Here is a 20,095-nt window from a genome sequence, read left to right on the forward strand (position 1 = left end):
GGCGCTGTTCAATTGTTACAGTGAAAGAAAAGGTGACGGACAGTTCAGCTGTTACAGAGAAGTGATGTTGCGAATTTGAGACGATGTTCTTCCTTGCAACGTTTGTTCTTCAGCAGCAGAAACACGTAACTTCCTGCAACTCTGATTCTCGCCTCCTGAGTGCTTTAAACTACTCCAAACTCTTCGTCCTCCTTCTAGGGGACCTAAGCATCCTATTTATACACAAAAGGGTCATTGAATCTTTCCCAAATCGCTTCGAAATCTCTTCTTTCCTTCCTTGGCAGTCACGAGAATAATCTCTTCCCTAATTCGTTTCACGCGTTTCTGAGCTCTCCCAATTATATCAAACTCTTCCTTAGATAGAATATGTATCTTTGGAACGAATTTCTTGCCTTTAATCTCTCTTAATGTCCAAAAACAAACTCGACAGGGACTTGTTTCCTTATTTGCTCTGTTTCCTTTTTCCGGCAATTCCAGCCCAATTCGATCGGTCCAATTGCTTCTAATGAACTTGTTAAGTCATATCAAGTCCAGCCCAATCAATTTCCGGTATTGAATCTCTTTAAAACTTCCCAAAGCTTCACGTCCAAAATCTGCAGACATGAAGTCTCTTTTCCCGCAAATATTTCTAATTTGAAACGTGAAGAAGGTGGGTTTCCCCCTATCCTGTGTTGTTCTCCCTTTAGCAGCTGCTTGGAAATAGGTCACCCTTAGTAATTAGGTTACCCCTTATCCAAAATGAGAGTCTGTATAGTAATTTTCTCCCACAAGCACAAAAATCGCTTTTCGATCCAATTTCGCTGCAAAAGCTTATTTCTCCAAAATACCTACATGGACATAAAAGGCCATAATAAATATAAAATCGAGCACTAATAATATATACAATTGAGATTATATAAGACACAAAAATGTGCCTATCAGAACCCTAAAAGAATCTTTGTTATTATTAAATATTTATTGCACAATAATCAATATCTTTATTTTTAATAAAATTAATGCTCTTACCTAGTCATTTTCATCTGACAGTGGTTCAAACTCTGGAGCATATGTCTTTTTGTAATATCCCACACTGTACACAGGGTCACAGTAGCTACAACATGAAATCAGACAAGCAGATCCACAAATTATCAGTTTACAAGATTGAGCAAGGAAAAATAAAGGGAACATAACAAATCAAAACATAGGAATGAAACTATGGAATGAAAAGAGAGTGTGACTTAATCATCCCAGTTTGGTCTCAAAGGTGTTAAAGCACGTACAACATGTTGACAGAGAAATCCCCTCGGCTGCCACTGCAAACAACTACATGTATTTTTGGGAAGATCCACAACAAACACAACATCATGAATACTCTTGACCTCATATACCTTTCCCCTTACAACTCCAGTTAACTCAAACAAATGAGTTAAGTCCTGCATCTTTGTAATCAGCTTCATTGCCTTTGGCACTATCTGACCAACCCTGTCATTTTTCACATTCATTCCTCCTCTTGAAGAAAATACTCATCACCAGGCTAGCATACATTTGTCCAAGCGTAATGATAGGATTATCCCTGAAGGGCTTGGCCATGTTGTTGAAAGATTCTGAGAAATTATTGTTAATGTGATCACACTTGCTATCATTTGATAAATGAGACCTAGACCAACATTCAGGTTTTTGATCTAGGAGATACAGTGCAGCTTTATCATCCTCAGCAAAAAATTTATCCATGTGTTTCTAAAAACAAACATAAATAGTATCAAACTCATGTTTGTAATACTTGAAATTAAACTATATTGTTCTGAGAAATGAGAATACCTGATAGTGTCTCTTCTTGTAACATTTGGCAGCATTCCAGAAATGAGTGTGTAAGCTGTATGACTTGAAATACTTCTTGAAATTCTTCATCAAGTTTCTGCCAAGTAGCCAAGTAATAGTTAGTCATTGAACTGATATTATTAGGAAATATTAAAAAAGGAAATAGATTAACAATAGTATAACATTACCTGAAACATAATCTGTGCTCATCCAAGCAGAAGTATTTGTCACAAGCTTCATTAATCCCCTTATGCTTGTCTGATATAATGGTGAAATTCAAGTCTTCACCCAGTATAGCTTTCAAGTCTTTGAGAAATATCTTCCAATTCTCAATGGTTTCATTCCTACACACCATTATACCAAGAGGAACTAAACCATTCTGACCATCTAGACCTGCTGCAACCATTAACACACCACCATACTTTCCATACAAATGTCAAGCATCCAATCCAATGATTTTCCTACATCCAACCAAGAATCCTTCTATAGCAGGCTTGAAGCAGAGTGTCATTGACAAAAATGTGTTGTCTGTGCTTCCATATGAGAAACTAGCTACACTTCCAGGCATTTTTTCCTGCACTTACAACAAATTAATGTTAATGCCATATAATTTGTAATATTAAGTCATGTTGCTCTAACTAAATACAAACATTAACCATTACAACAAAGTAATATTACCTTCACCATTTCACAGAATGCAGGAATTTTCTTGTACTGCTCCTCATAGCTGCCATAAAGATTCTGCAACACAATATTTCTTGCTCTCCAGGATGTATGGTACTTAATGTTCACCTTTGTTGTTTTGTTGAACTAATTTGCCAATGACTCAGGATCAGGGATGTTGTTTTTGTTTCCAATAGTCTCCAACCTTTCCATGTACCAATCAGCTACAAATGTTGGATTTGCACATCTCTTCTCCCCTTTAACATTTCCATTGCATGTGTGCTTCAGATTCCAACTTCTCAGAGTAAATGTAGTTCCTTTACCCTTCATAACTCTTCCGTAAATGAACATAGGACACTTGGTCTTCTGATTATGAATGCACTTCACCCTAATCTTATAGTTGTTTTAATCACTAAACTTAACCTGATATTTATGCTTTACACAGTAGGCTCTCAAATGCTTCTTGAATGCTTTCTTACTGACAAACTTGCTCCCCTTCACTAGGCTATAAGGATCCACTTGTTCAAAAGTAACTCCATGAGGGAACATCTCTTCAGCTTCCTCCTCCTTAAAATGTTGTGCATGGTCTTCCTCAAACTGTGTGTTATCATGAGGCTTTGAACATTTAGGCCCATCAGTCTTGTTGCTTTCTGATACTATAAGTTCAAGCCCATCAGTCTTGTTGATTTCTGATACAAATTCCCAAAAAAAAATGATTCAATTAGAGTTCAAACAAACATTAACAAACAAACAAAAAATAAGAAAAACAAAAGACTACAAAACAAATGACAATTTACCTTCTTCTTCTCTGTCAGAGACCAAGTCCCCATAATGGTCCTCTACAAAACCACAGAGACAAGGGTATTAGTACTAAACAAATCTAAAATCAAACCCAATAAAGTTTAAAAAAAGACAGAAGCAATGAATTACCTTCCTTGTCATTCTCAACCTCCATATCCCCAAAGTTTGGATCACCACCATCACTTTCAGCATCATCACCATCACTTGCAACATCCTTATCATCACTTGCACCATCATCACTTCTCTCACTTGCAGTACCATCTGAAAGATACCCATTCTCAACTTTTTGTAAAAACTTATTGTAACTCTTGATATTTTTCTCTTCATTTTCTTTGTCTGATATATTGTTCAAGACATACTCATCATCGGGATTACATTCATCTTCTTCTACATTCTTCAAGTGCAGGACATACTCATCACTTTTCTTGTACTCTTGGGCAATTGCAAACAAATATTCCACCACTTCTGCCTGTGTTGTAGCTTGAACCCAAAAGTATTGATTGAAATATTCCTCAAATCCAGGTATTTCATTAACTTGTTCAGCTCCACCAGCATTACTATGTTGAGTCAATTCTTCAGGTTCAGCTACACTAGCTTCCAAAACAGGATTATTCTCAGCTACACTAGCTTGTGCTTGTTGAGTAAACTGTGGAATATAAACATCTTCATCAGAAACATCTTCATCATCAGCTAAATCAATGTAAACTTTAGTAGGATTCTTCTTCTTGATCCTAGGTATTCTTTGACTTCTTCTTACTGTCTTGCCATCCCTAAATCTCTTTGTTACTGTCTTGGGTGATGAACCACTAGAACCAACTGGTTTAGGTGGAGTCTTAGAGACTGGATTCTTTGGAGTCACATTCTTTTTGGGGTGTCATCTGTGGTGGAGGAGGCTGTGAATCTGCAGTAACCTGAGATACATCTATCTCACCATTCTCATCTAGTAGCATCACTTGCAAATACAATGTAATCCAACCATGTTCATCTTCAATTGCATTTTCCCAGAAAACCCAAAACTCTACATCATTAATGATGTTTGATGGTAGGCATGGATCAACATACCATAGAAGGTCCAATGTCTCCCTACTGGTTAGTCTCAACATAAGACTAATCCTAGACTTTAACTGATTTATACCCATATCTTCTCTGGACAAACCCTTAAACTCAAAACACATAGCAGTGTTGATTAGATCCTTCACCTTAATATCTCTGGTTGGAAATATGTCATGTTTAACCTCATTTGTAACCTCTTGAACCACTTGCTTTCTACAATTAAAACAACAAAATATATATCAGACAAATTACGGAAAACATAGAAATCAATTGTCACACAAACCATAAAAAACCCTAGAAATCAATTTCAACTAATCATTATCAGCAAAACCCATTTTTGAAATTAAGAAACCCTAGAAAATTATCAGCAGAACAAATTCGAACATTAATCAACAGATTAGGGTTTTTTCTTACCTCTCTGTAGAACGCTTCTTCCGTCTCGACATCTTCACCAGCACGAAATATTCAATTTGTTCTTCGAATCTCAACTAACAAAACACTATTTCACTGATTTATCTCTCTACTAAAAACCCTCTTTGAAGAACCCCCTCTAAAGAACAAGAGAGAAGAAGAAACTAAATGAATCAATCTCTCTCTCCGTCTTGTCTTATTCCTTACACCTTCCCGCGCTGTCGATAATAGCAATGAAGTACTATCATGGCCGTTTAATTATCCTCGAGATATCGTGTTAGTTAGATTAGGCTTCCAGATAGAGGCACGTGGACATCTTATCGAGACACGTGGACATCTTATCTAATGTGACTGGCACACACGTGTGAAGGACATTTCAGTAATTTTACCATATCCATGAGATATTGCTGCATGAGTAATTGACGATAAATTGACGAGTCAACGCGATAAATTGACCGAGATAACAAAAGTGGATGGAATCCGTTTAACTTGCCTAGTTTTGCAATAAATAAAAAAACAGGCCTAGAAACGAAAGTGAGGGTCCAAAACAGGCCTATTTCTGCATATACCCCATCCTAATATTTTGGAGTAAAATGGATAACCCCTTATCCAACTATTTTACTAAATGATAAAACTATCCCTGATTAATTAATGCTAATTTGGGTGATTAAATGATATTTAATCAACTTAACCCTGAAATTAACTATCATTAATTCATCATCAAAACTTGAAAAATTTTATTCTTTTTTTTGAAAAGAACTCAATCCAGAATCGGTTGATGTTAGTGCAGTTGTAAACCGTTTCTGGGGTTGAGTTTTTTCAAATGACGAAGTAAATCCAGAATTGAGTTTTTCAATACTCACATAAACTGATTGTTGGAATCGGTGTTTATGGATATCCACATAATCCGATTATATCTTACTTTCAGAAACAAAGTATTCATTACATAATTTAGGAAATTAGAGCATTACATATATAGGACAATTCAGTATGGGAATTATAGAATTTGACACATCAAATGTTCGTCAATGAACCTCCGAGCACGTCGGTACAACGTCGTATATTCTTTGTGGTGAATGAACTTAGTTTCCCAATTACAAATTCTCTATAGCCCATTGAAACGTTCTAGCTGAAATTCAATGAATTCTTAAATGTTAGTATGCGAACTTTTAACGATAACATAAGTATAAATATTATCGGATTACTCACTTTTTCCCTAAGAGAAGCTTGTGGATGATGTTGGTACATCATATTTCTAACTTTAACATACTCTCGCATTGCACTTTTTATATAGTTGAATCGAAATGCCAAGTCTCTTCATTTGGGGTAATCGGGATTCGCGGTACGCCCGTAAAAGAGCTCTTTAACTCTCTTCCAAAACATTAAATAGATTTCATTCGGACGTTCACGGAACATATTAGAAAACGATTTAACGAGACATAAATCTTCCCATTTCACGAGCTGCTTATCTTCTTCCGGATCCCATTCCATTTTCTAGGCTAAGTGTATGATGTGGGAGTGGCTCAAGAGGTTGTCCTTATATAGATAAAGACTCAACGACTATTTTTTTCGAATTCGATTCACACAATTGGATTTTAAGGATGTCCACACAGACCGATTGTGAAATAGCGGGGGTCTAACAACACCACCCAATATTTCGCTTAGCAATCTGTATGGACAAACTCGAATATACTTTTAAGAGAATCAACAAAACTCAATCAATTAAAAGTATATCAACGAGTTTATCTCTCTCTCTTGATTTGATTTACTCAAGGATGAACTGCGAGTTCTTATCAAATGAAAGGAATAACTTGGATGGTACCAAAGACCAATATCCAAGGATCAATCAATGACAATCAACAACCAAAGGTTGGATTACTCTAATTGATGATCTAACGCACAACCTGTATTATTTCAATTATAAAGATAAAACAATATAATGCGGAAATTGAAATAACACAGACACCAGAAATTTTGTTAAAGAGGAAACCGCAAATGCAGAAAAACCCCGGGACCTAGTCCAGATTGAACACACACTGTATTAAGCCGCTGCAGACACTAGCCTACTCCAAGCTAACTTCGGACTGGACTGTAGTTGAACCCCAATTAATCTCCCACTGATCCAAGGTACAGTTATGTTCCTATCCTCTGATCCCAGCAGGATACTGCGCACTTGATTCCCTTAGCTGATCTCACCCACAACTAAGAGTTGCTACAACCCAAAATCGCAGGCTTTGACAATAAACAAATCTGTCTCCCATAGAAAAGTCTATCAAAGGATCAATCTATCTTCCACAGATAAACCCTAAAGGTTTTGTTCTGTCTTTTGATAATAATCAAGGTGAATAGAAACCAATTGATAATTCGGTCTTATATTTCCGAAGAACATCCTAGAGTTATCAATCACCTCACAACAATCTTAATCGTATGGTAGCGAAACAAGATGTTGCGGAATCACAAACAATGAGACGAAGATGTTTGTGATTTCTTTTTATATCTTGCCTACCGGAGATATCAATCTCAAGCCAATCAATCAGATTGTACTCGTACGATAGAAGATGCAAGATCAGATCACACAATTATGATAAAAGTAGTATCGGTCTGGCTTCACAATCCCAATGAAGTCTTTAAGTCGTTAACCTGGTTTTAGAAGAAGAAAACCAAAGGTTAAAGGAGAACCCACTCTAGTATGCAAACTAGTATCACACGTAAGGTATAAGGATTAGTTTTGCACAATACTAGATGTCTCCTTTATATAGTCTTTCAAATCATGGTTTGCAATTAGGTTACCTTGGTAACAAAGCAATCAATATCCACCATTAGATGAAAACCTGATTTAGATTCAAGCTAATATTTCTCAACCATTATATCAAAAAATTAGCTTGTTATACACACTTGACAATGCACGCTTCTAGGTTTGTTAACCGTACCCAAATGTATGCACTTGTTGGTTCAACAATAGTTAACCAAATGGTTATCCATATGAGCATTTCATATCAATCATGTTCTTCTTCACCATAACTAGTTCGAATGACTTCAAATGAACTAGTTAGAGAGTTGTTCAATTGCAAGGAAATCTCATGTACTACACAAGACACAATTGAAGTAAAGATGATTTGATTCACGTGAATCGGTTCATGAAATTTTATAGCCACGGTTTGCAAACTGCATTCCTTAGTCTTTTTAATTTTAAGTTCAGAAATCATCTTCAGATATATAACCTTCTCAAGTTCGCAGACTAGGTTCGCGGACTTAAGTTAGCAGGCAGAGTTTACAAACTCCAGCAGAAATTCTCGGGTTTGAGCACTTTGCCGGTTCACAGACTGGGTTCGCGGACTTAGTTCGCAGACTTAGCTTCACGCAAGTAGTTTGTCAACTCTAGCAGAAATTCTCGGTTTTGAGAACTTCGGCAGTTCGCGGACTGAGTTCGCGGACTTGGCTCATGCCATTCTTCCGATTCTCTTGATCAACAAAGTTCACAAACTTTGGTTCAAGGAATAGGACTTATACATAAATGTGTTTCCACAACAATTCTTATGTCCATCATTGGTTATGTAATCTAAACTCTCATTCCAATCATTGAAATATTCTTGGAGGACGTTATATAGTTGTTACACCATTACTCGTCAAAGCAATTTTCAAGATGATTGAAACATATCATGACTTTCGTCACATGGTAAAGATAAACTTGATCGAAGCGAAAAGCTTACCAACACCTATTTCGAGATATAGATAGGCGAGGTATACTCGGCTCGAAATACCAAATGTGTATAATCCAAGTCTATGTATATAGCATACGACTTCTTGTCTCAAAGAGTAGGAGATAGAGTAGATAGACTTTTGAGTGACAGATAAGTTCAAGTCTTCACATACCTTTTTGTCGAGAATTTCCAGCGGTTCCTTGAGTAGTTCTTTTACTTGTATGATGAATCGCCATGAAGTCCTTGAGCTCAACAATGCTTTCTATCCTAGTCCGAGACTTAGCTATAATAGACTAAAAATCAAGACTTATAGTTTTGGTCACTAACATTGACAAACATGCTTGAGATAGCAACGCATGCGAGTTCGGCCGAGCAATACTCTAACAATCTCCCCCTTTGTCAATTTTAGTGACAACACTATCAATACATATGGAATACAAAAAATATAAAGAAACTTTAGTAGCTCCTATTGCACATGTCTAATCTTCAACATTCCTCGAAATCTTCGTCACTTCCAAGTACTCCAATGATCCCAATTGTTGTAAGTTTAGCATCACCGCTGTTGAAGATCCGTATCTATAACAATGATAAAGCATCGGTCTCGATCATTTTTATACAATGTCATAGTATTATTACACAGTGTCAAAGTCCAATTGTGCCACAACTTCAACAATAATACTATGGTGATATGTATCAATCCCCCTTAGTCAATACTCCATCTCACATGGAAACTACCCCCCCTTACACAATGATCTGAAAACCATATGTATTTGTAGTGTGAACTACATATTAATTCTCCCCCTTTTTGTCAATAAAATTGGCAAAGGCATAAGAACGGGATCATAATGAAATTTCCGAAAGAGACATTTCATGACTAAAAGAAAAAATACATACCAACTAATTTGGATGCAATCATAAAGCCGAAACTAAATGCATTCATCAAGGAGTTTAAAGATACAAGATAACCCCTCTAAAATTCCACAGCCGCACACCCCTCAAGATATGACCATTAAGCACAAGTTCAAAAGAACTCTCCCCCATTTGATGTCATTCCCGAAAGAATAACAAGAGCGACTTTAATTTCAAACGAAAAGAAGGATTTTATTGGACACCAAAAACCATGAGAATGATTTTCTATATCCGAAAAATCAATCAAATTAATCATAAGTAAACCCATGACTAATTTAATCGGAATACGCAACTAAATTAAACACAAAAAGTGATCAATTCAATTGATTGTGCTCAACATAAGAGAACTTACGGAGCTACGACTAAGTTAACCATAAGATAATGATTAGCTTAACCGTTCATATACTCAACACAAGAAAACCTTATGGAGTCATGAAAATACTCAACTAGATTAATTACAAGAGAACCCATAATTAATCTAATTGGAATACACAACCAAACTAATTACAAAAGTAATCGATTTAATTGTCATTTGTTTTGCTCGACATAAGAATACTTACAGAGCAATAACTAAATAACCAAACGAGATGATTAATTTAGTTCAATATGCTCGACATAACATATCTCACGGAACAACAACTAAGCTAAGAAAATCAACTTGGTTGTATAATGCTCAACATAAAATACATTAAGGAGCCTCACAGTAATACATAAATATGGATCAGGGATGATCAATACTACGGAAAACACAAGGATTCATTCTATCTTCAATCACTATTTGCATAACGACAATAATAGACATAATCCTTGACAACAAAAGATTTTAACCTATCTTCCATCTATTAATTGACACTGTAGGCTTAACTTTTGTATTTGTCAAAAGTTCATTCATTCTTTTACCAGTAGGTGAATACCGACCACGAACGACTTTACTTTTGACAAAGTATGGGACAAATATAGTTCACGGACGTAAACACCAATCCCATAACAGATTGCAATATAACAAACCATAAAGATTAAATACTGCAAAACATCATCCTCCAAATACTTTTAGAATTTAAACCAATGAACCTAAAAAAAGAACAAGAAGATGAAAATAGTAGCTATGTGTAGTCACAATCATTGTTATTCCAAGCACTAGTTATTCTTCCAACTAAACCAAAAAGAAGACATACTAGGAAACAATATCTTTTAGAAATTCCTTATCATTCCCGAACTCCTTGTCGTCAACAACCATTGGAATATAAGGTTCGTGGAGGAAGGAGTCAATACCAACAAACCTTCTTGGCTGATGATCTTGAACCAGGGCCTTCTGAATTTTCAAAGATCTTAAAACGCAAGCCTTTATTTCACTAATCTCCTTTCTTACTTCCTTCAACTCATCAAGAACATCGGAAAACTTCTGAGAGTTAGAAGGGACAGCCCTTGGCTTTCTTGTATTCCTCCTCTTTCTTTTCAAGGAAGGAGTTACTGGAGATTTCTCTTTTTACTTGATTGATGGATTAACAATCATATTGACATCTTTTCCATCCAAAGATATGATTCTTAGAGAACATTTATAAACAACTGGTTTTTGTGAGTGGAATTCACAATCTCACCAAGCAGTCTTAAGATATAAAGGATATCAGAGAGGAAAAAGGAATGTAGGGTTCGCAACCTTTAAACAGGTTCGTGGACGCCCAATTCTAAACCCTATAAAGAGTAGAATTGTCGATAATAACCCTTTACTTTATTTGATAGACATGAAAAGCAAACCTAAAAAAAAAAATTCCTAAAGCCTGAGCGGTACACAATCTTATCTCTATTGATCAGGCACATGAGACAAGATTTACCAAACAACACAATTAATTTGTGCTATGGTGAACAACAATTTGTCCACCATTTCCTCTTGAGAGGAATCCTTTGACTTCTGTCTATCAAAGCGATTTGACCATACCTTCTTCTCTAATGGTATTATGTTGTTTTTGGAAACCAACTTCTTAGACGAAGATAAAATCCTACGTACCTCAGCAGTCTTCTGAACAAGTTTAAGCTTCCTTGCCAATCGATTTGCTCTTCGTTGAAGTTTGTTGGTGTTCCTCACTTGATGTTTGTACTTGTAACATCTTGATAGTTCATGACCCTTCTGAAAATAAAACGAGCACGTCAAACTTGGATAGTATTCAGGCATCTGTGGTGTGAACGCCTAGACACATAGTAGATCCTGAAACATTACAACCAGAGTTTCCAAAGGATGGGTCAATTGATTCTTCCAGATTGATTGGATTCTCCTCTTCACCGAAACCATAAAGGTTGATATATGTATTGCTACAATTATCAAAATCAGTGTTTTCACATAGAAGACCGACACTTGATTTCCTGTCTTCATCAGAATCATAGATCTCAGACATCTCATCAAGTGTTACAGCAAGACCTTTGTTCCCAGTGTATTTTCTACGATTTGGGCACTTGTTTGCAAAATGACCAAAGCCTTTACACTTAAAGCACTGTGGCATATCCTCTTCAGTATCCCTGTTTTTAGGAGGGACGCGTTTGTGAGGTTTATCTGATGACCTAGGTTTGTCTCTTGAAAACCTTTTACTTCTCTTCAATAGAAGATCCCTAAACTGTCTTGTGATCAAGGAGACTGATTTGTCAAGATCTTCATCCGAAACTCACCCTCAGACTGATCATCCTCAGAGACACATACACTTTTACTTTTATCAAGTAACTTAATATTCTTCCGTTCTTTAAAGGCAATATCCTTTCCGATTTTGGATGTATGCTCATGATCAAAGATCTTTAGCTTTCCAACCAATGTATTTCTGGAAAGATTATCAAGGTTATTTCTCTCAAAGATGGCATGATTCTTAGACTCGTATTTAGATGGCAGCGATCTGAGAATTTTCATCACAATATCCTTTTCAGGAATAGTCTTACCCAATGCAAAAGATGTACCCGCTACACCGATACCGGTCCGGTTCTAGTCTCCGATACACCGGGTTATTTGTGCAGCCTTAACAATGATACAACTATTTGGGTTCTCTGGAAAATGAACGATGGTAAATGATGCCTACGAATGAATTCTAATCACAGTCTCCACTGTTGTTTTATTTTTCATTTGTGATAATTGTCGTATTCGGATTGAACTACGATTTCTTTTTCTTTTTGGAGCCGATATGTAATCTTTTTGTTACTGATGCAAGTCTTTTAAGTTAGCTTCGTCATCTCAGTGGTTGTATGACACAATTTGATATCGTACACACATTCATATGTGTGATGTCATCATATATATATACAAAATCTCCATTCGAGCGCGTCTCTATGACTCTCATCCTTTTTTTTTTCAATTGCTCATTTTGCAACCATAGAAACAAACTCTGTAGTCTAGATCCATCTCTTTTTTTCTCAATTATGAGTTAACGACCAATAGCCGATCGGAATTCCATAGTAGAAATGTGTTGTTTTTCTCACTCTTTTGCAAACAAAAAGCATGCGACAGCTTGGGGGTTCACTTTTTTGAGTCATAGGTTACTTCCAAAAAAAGACACAGAAAAAGCTTGTGCAATGGCTGACAAAAATCACATTCTACGAACCAACAGCTCTAAAGCTACGGAAAGGTTGCATAAAATAATATCGATTTCCTCTCAGATTCTTGCCAAGTGCGAAGTCATTTCCTCCCACTTACCTAAGTGCCAAACAAGTAATACAAAATATTAGTATTAGGTGAGACGAAATTTTTCACTACCACTTGAGAGTATTTTTTTTGTCTGTTTGAAAGGCGATTTTAAACAAGTTGGAGATAAGCAGAAGAGAGAGCTAGAAGAATGGATGTTCTAATGGACTGGAAATCCATGGGATCATTATACGCATCCCTAATGTTCATGAGAACAGCTCTTAGAGACCTCATACCTCCTGAACTCCACAAAGCTGCAAGATCCGTATTCTTTTACTTCTTCTCAAATCTTCAGACGAAGACGGTTACAGTCCATATTAAAGAATTCGTAGGTCGTTATGATAACGATATCTTCAAATCAGTTCAACGGTATCTGAGTTCCAAATGTTTCACTTCTTCCCAGTATCTGACACTGTCCAAAATGAAAAACTCCAAGAACCACACTTACACTATGATCCCGAATCAAAGCATTGTAGATATCTTCGAGGGCATCAAATTCACCTGGTCTTTTCGCACAGAGGATAGCGGTGACAGTGGATCCAACGGTAAGAGTACAAACTACTTCGAGCTCTGTTTCGAAGACAAATACAAAGAGTTTGTGAATTCATCGTATCTTATTCGAATCGCGGAAGAAGCCAAGCTCATAAAATCCAAGAACAAAGGGAAGAAACTGTACACGAATCAAAGCGGAGATCGTTGGACGATGATAAGTCAGTTTTCTCATCCTTCAACGTTCGATACGATCGCGTTAGACCCGGTTCTTAAACAAGACATTCAAGATGATTTGAAGAAATTTGTGAGCAGAAAAGAGTTTTATACCCGAGTTGGGAAAGCATGGAAGAGAGGCTACCTTTTGTATGGACCTCCAGGGACAGGCAAAACTAGTTTGATTGCTGCTATTGCTAATTACTTGGAATTTGATATCTATGACTTGGAGTTAACTTCCGTGAGGAACAATCAGGATTCGAGAGAGCTTCTGATTTCTATTAAATGTTATTAGATATATATATATATGGGCCCACATATATTAAGAAGATTTGCATAAATAAAGATCATATTATATTGAAGATATTAAATTGAAGACCGGAAGATATTGAAGATCATGCAATATATTTTGTACATATCAAGTCTCATATAAATTAGGAGTAGAATTTATAATATTTTATTTTCTCTTAATTTTTTCTTTTATTTCTTTATATTTTATATCTTTGTAAATCAAGTAATGTAATTACATATATATATATATATATATATGTGAATATAATTCTAAGTCTAACCAAGTTGGAAAGACAAGTAAACAAGAGGTGTGTCCATTTCTATGATGGTATACAAGAGCTAGTGAGTAAAAGATCCATAATCCAAGTAAGTTTCTCCACTTTTTTGTTTAGTCAATTGAAATGGTAACTCCTCCTTCTTCTCCAACCAAAAAACCGGATGATTCTCTTTCGGAAACTCCAATTGAACCCACACCAAAAGTGGCGATTAATGATCCGTATGCGATTCACCATTCGGATAATACTAGTCTTGTTTTGTTCACTCCTCTCTTGAATGGCGACAATTATGGAATTTGGGCACGTGGAATCACCATGGCTCTTTCCGCCAAAGACAAGATGAATTTTATTAATGGGTCAATTTTGGAACCCGAGGATTCAAACTTGTATGCTAGATGGAAAAGATCTACTAATCTTGTTAAGATGTGGATCACCAACTCAATAGAACCAGATATAAAATCTAGTTTTATGTATGTCGATTCAGCATATCAACTCTGGAATGAACTCCATGATCATTTTTACCAATCCAATGCTCCCAAAATTTTTGAGTTGAAACATGCAATTTCCACTCTAAAAATTGAAGGGATGTCTGTATCAATGTTTTTCACAAAGATGAAAGCATTATGGGAGGAGCTGGACGCAACTTCCATGGGCACTACCCCATGTATTTGTGCTGCAGGAAAAGAAATTGCCGAACACCGCAACAGAGATAAGGTGATGGAATTTTTGCAAGGTCTTGATGACAGATTTGCGAATGTAAAAAGTTCTGTTTTGTTGATGGATCCTATTCCATCAATCAATAAGGTTTACAACCTTGTTCGTCAGGAAGAAAAACAGTTACATATTTCTACATCCTCCAATGTTCAAGTTGAGAGTGCAGCCCTTTTTAATCAAAGAAGTGAATCAAAGTATTCAAAAGGTCCGGCGAATAAGAAACCTAGACCTTTTTGTGACCATTGTAATATGATTGGTCATTCTCGAGAAAAATGTTGGAAGCTGAATGGTTATCCACCAAATTATGTTCCAAAGTCCAAAGAAAGACAAGGGACAATGCTTGCCACATCAAGGAACGAGAAAGAATCTTCGACACCAAAAGAATCGTTCACAGCTGATGATTGTCAAGAGTACATGAAGTTCAAATCTTTTATGGCTTCCAAAGGTGGTGATTCTTCTGTTGTTTCATCAGCAAATCTTGCAGGTAAAATTCTAACTACATCTAATTTTTCTTTTTCATTAGTAGATCTAAATCTAGCAGGTAGAGTTTTGAGCGTATCTAACTCAAGTTGGATAGTTGACAGTGGTGCATCAAATCATTGTTGTTATTTACTATCAATGTTTTCATCTTATAAATCTGCACCTGCAAATCTATCTGTTCAATTGCCTGACGGATCTAGTACCCGTGTGAAACACATAGGGACAATTATATTCTCATCTCTTCTCAAAATAGAAGATGTTTATCACATACCTGATTTTAAATTTAATTTATTATCTATTAGTCAACTCACCAGATCACTTGGTTGTTCTGCGAATTTTTCTTCTAACTTGTGTACATTTCAGGACCATACAAAGAAGATGCAGATTGGTCTGGCTAATCAAGTAGGAGGTCTTTATTATCTCCAACAAAGTTCGATAAATTCAGTTAGAAATAATAAGTCATTTGATTTATGGCATTGGCGTCTAGGGCATCCATCCTTGGAACGTCTAAAATTTTTAAGTAGTAATTTTAATTATATTAATTCCAGCTGCACTCACAAGTGTGAGATTTGTCCTTTAGCAAAACAATCAAGGTTACCTTTTAATAAAAGTAGTATTTCTAGTAAATCTCCTTTTGAGTTAATTCATTGTGATTTATGGGGACCGTTTTCGGTTCCTTCTTTAAATGGTGCACAATATTTTATTACTATTGTTGATGATTATACACGTTGCACTTGGGTATTCTTAATGAATTCAAAATCTGAAACAAAAAAATATTTAGATTATTTTTTTAATTTTGTGATAAATCAATATAAGTCAAAAATTGGTACTATCTCGTGCGGATCTGGAAAAATCTATATTCCCCAGATTCAAAAATTTCGTTCCAATAATGGAACCGAATTCCTGACAAAGGGCTTACAACAATGGTTTCTCCAAAATGGAATTTTACATCAAAGGAGTTGTGTATACACTCCACAACAAAATGGTGTTGTAGAACGCAAACACCGTCATCTACTTAATGTAGCAAGATCACTCCGTTTTCAAGCAGGTTTACCATTAGAATTTTGGGGAGAATGTATTATGGTAGCAGGGTATTTGATCAATAAGATGCCCACACCAGTACTCAATTATATATCTCCGCATGAAGTCCTTTTCGGATCACCGCCAAATTATTCACATCTTAGAGTATTTGGTTGTTTATGTTTTGCTCGCAACACAAGCCCTTCTCATAAATTTGATGCTCGAGCAAAACCAGGAATTTCTATTGGGTATCCATACAATCAAAAAGGTTATAAGATCTTTGATTTAGAAACAAAGAAAATCTATACTTCAATAGATGTCATATTTCATGAACGAACATTTCCATATGGCAATGCGATTTTACCATCGCCAGAATTAAACCAATTCAATGATTCTGACCAGTATTCAGAAGAGTTAGAAAACGGTAATGAATATGAATCAGATAAAAACGCCGCAATTCCTACTTCTCCACGAAATACGACTATTACTCCTTTTAATTCGCCTGGAAATTTACCTTCCTCGTCACAAGGATGCACATATAGCCATGCTTCGTCGAACGAAGACACTTAATGTGAAACTCCTCCATCCATGAGTGAGTCACATTCATCTTCAATGACATCTCCTGGACCGTCATTATCATCATTAAATGAATCCCAAATGAATGAGCGAATCTCATCACGTCCCATTAGGGATCGTAATCCTCCAGCATATCTAAAAGATTATATATGCAAAGTGATGGAAACTCCTATTTTAGAGGGTCCAAAGTATCCTCTTAATCATTTCCTTTCTTATACTAAAATGTCTGAACAGCATAAGACATTTCTCACAAAATTTCTCGTCACCGATGTACCCACTAATTATCTCCAAGCCATCAAAATTCCAGTATGGAAAGATGCGATGTTCAAGGAGGTACAGGCTCATAAACAAAATAATACCTGGACAAAACAATCCTTACCTAAAGGAAAAAAAGCGATTGGTTGTAAATGGGTATACAAAATTAAATATAATCCAGATGGCTCGATCGAAAGATATAAAGCCCAATTAGTCGCCAAAGGTTATACACAAGTGGAAGGTATCGATTTTCATGAAACCTTTGCACCTGTCGCAAAATTAGTAACTGTAAGAGTTTTACTTTCTTTGGCTGCAATTCGTGGATGGCACTTACATCAACTTGATGTGAATAATGCTTTTCTTCAAGGAGATTTGGAAGAAGAAGTATACATGAAACTTCCACCAGGATTTGAAAGTTCAGATGGCACGCAAGTATGTCGCTTAAATAAATCTATATATGGTTTAAAACAAGCATGCCGACAATGGTTTGCTACATTTTCATCTGCACTTATTAGTGAAGGTTTTCAACAATCTAAATCAGATTATTCACTCTTTACCTATAATCGCAGATCTACGTATATATATGTTTTAGTATATGTAGATGATATTCATTACAGGTAATGATGAAAACTATATATCAAAATTCAAAGTGTCTCTAGAAAAGCGGTTTTCGCTTAAAAATTTGGGACGCTTACAGTACTTTCTAGGGATTGAAGTTTCCCGTTCAGATCTAGGTATATTTCTTTGTCAAAGAAAATACATTATTGATCTTTTAAAAGACATGGGGCTAACCGCATCCAAAGTAGTTTCTTTTCCCATGGAGCAAAATCTTCGCCTCAAACCTATAGATGGTGAACCATTATCTGACCCTACACCATATCGTAGACTTATTGGTCGACTTTTGTATCTAACTGTTACTCGGCCAGACATCACCTATGTAGTGAATATTTTAAGTCAATTTATGCAAAATCCTAGAACTGCTCATCATGATGCAGCTTTATGTGTTTTGCGTTATCTCAAAGGGACTACTGGACATGGAATTCTTTTGTCCGCTAAAAGTTCTCTTCATTTACGGGGTTATACCGATTCAGACTGGGCTGGTTGTCCAACCACTCGTCGCTCAACAACGGGATATTTCACCATGTTGGGAGATAGTCCTATTTCATGGAAATCTAAGAAACAACCAACTGTTTCTCGATCTTCCGCCGAAGTCGAATATAGGGCAATGGCCAATTTAACTGCTGAATTACAGTGGTTAAAGTATCTTTTCCGAGACCTTCATATTCCTACTTCAGAACCTTTCACACTTTACTGTGATAGTCAAGCAGCAATTCATATAGCTGAAAATCCTGTCTTCCATGAACGAACCAAACATATCGAAATCGATTGTCATTTCGTTCGTGAGAAGATTCAAAGTAACCTCATTACTCCACGTTATATAAAATCAGCCGATCAAATCGCTGATATTTTTACCAAACCTCTAGGTGCCGAATTATATACTCGATTAACTAGCAAGTTGGGAGTTCTCGATATTTCTCCTCCACCTCCAACTTGAGGGGGGTATTAAATGTTATTAGATATATATATATGGGCCCACATATATTAAGAAGATTTGCATAAATAAAGATCATATTATATTGAAGATATTGAAGATATTAAATTGAAGACCGGAAGATATTGAAGATCATGCAATATATTTTGTACATAGCAAGTCTCATATAAATTAGGAGTAGAATTTATAATATTTTATTTTCTCTTAATCTTTCTTTTATTTCTTTATATTTTATATCTTTGTAAATCAAGTAATATAATTATATATATATATATATATATATATATATATATATATATATATATATATATATATATATGTGAATATAATTCTAAGTCTAACCAAGTTGGAAAGACAAGTAAACAAGAGGTGTGTCCATTTCTATGAAACAGCAAGCAAATCCATTATCGTTGTTGAAGATATTGATTGTTCTTTAGATCTTGAGAACAGAGAAAGCAAGAGCATACAAGGAGGTGGTGATGGCGAAACTGACACGGATATAAATACTAGTAATCCAAAAACTGGAGTTAGCCGTGTGAGTTTATCAGGTCTGCTCAACTTCGTAGACGGGCTCTGGTCGGCTTGTGCTGGGGAGAGACTGATTATATTTACTACGAATCACAAAGAGAAACTCGACCCGGCTTTGCTAAGAGCAGGTCGAATGGATAAACACATTCTGCTATCCTATTGTAATATAGAATCACTTAAGGTTTTGACAAGGAATTATTTGAGAATCCAAGAACATGAGTTAATGAATGAAGTTGAAGAGTTGCTGAGTTCAATTCAGATAACCACAGCTGATGTTGCCGAGTGTTTGATGAGTTTTGATGAGAATCCATACATGGGTATGAGAAATTTAGTTGTGGAAATGCGTAAGAGACTATTACAAAACTCGCGGGGGAATGAAGAAACGAAGAGTAATAAAGAAAAACAGAACACGAAGAAGAAGATGATGATGGAAGATGGCAATGAGTCGGATGGTTGTGAATCGGATGGATCAAATGGTGATGAACCGGATGAATTAGATTGTAGTGACGAAATGATGATGGTGACTACGAACATGATGATGATTTGATTGGAATCGACCGCGAGTGATGTTTGTGTTTTTGTCGGTGCTGCTTGTGATGCTAAATTCGACTTGATACAATAATTGTCATCTTAATTAGGTGGGAATGCTCCAACGAATAAATAGATTCTTGACTATAAAAGTCCGAGATGAGCCACCTTCTTTGAATTA

At 36.0% G+C, this 20,095-nt stretch overlaps 1 protein-coding gene across 1 annotated transcript; it reads left to right on the forward strand.

Moving 5' to 3' along the window:
- Positions 1–13,079: 13,079 nt before the first annotated feature.
- On the forward strand, positions 13,080–19,967 carry LOC113349612 (AAA-ATPase At3g50940-like). Its single transcript, XM_026593605.1, has 3 exons — positions 13,080–13,962; positions 15,865–15,885; positions 19,255–19,967. Exons 1-3 carry the CDS (start codon positions 13,142–13,144, stop codon positions 19,931–19,933), a joined length of 1,521 nt encoding a protein of 506 aa, XP_026449390.1. The 5' UTR covers positions 13,080–13,141; the 3' UTR covers positions 19,934–19,967.
- Positions 19,968–20,095: the final 128 nt, after the last annotated feature.

The sequence above is a fragment of the Papaver somniferum genome, chromosome 2 (genome assembly GCF_003573695.1).
Source record: "Papaver somniferum cultivar HN1 chromosome 2, ASM357369v1, whole genome shotgun sequence".
NCBI classification, from domain to species: Eukaryota; Viridiplantae; Streptophyta; class Magnoliopsida; order Ranunculales; family Papaveraceae; genus Papaver; species Papaver somniferum.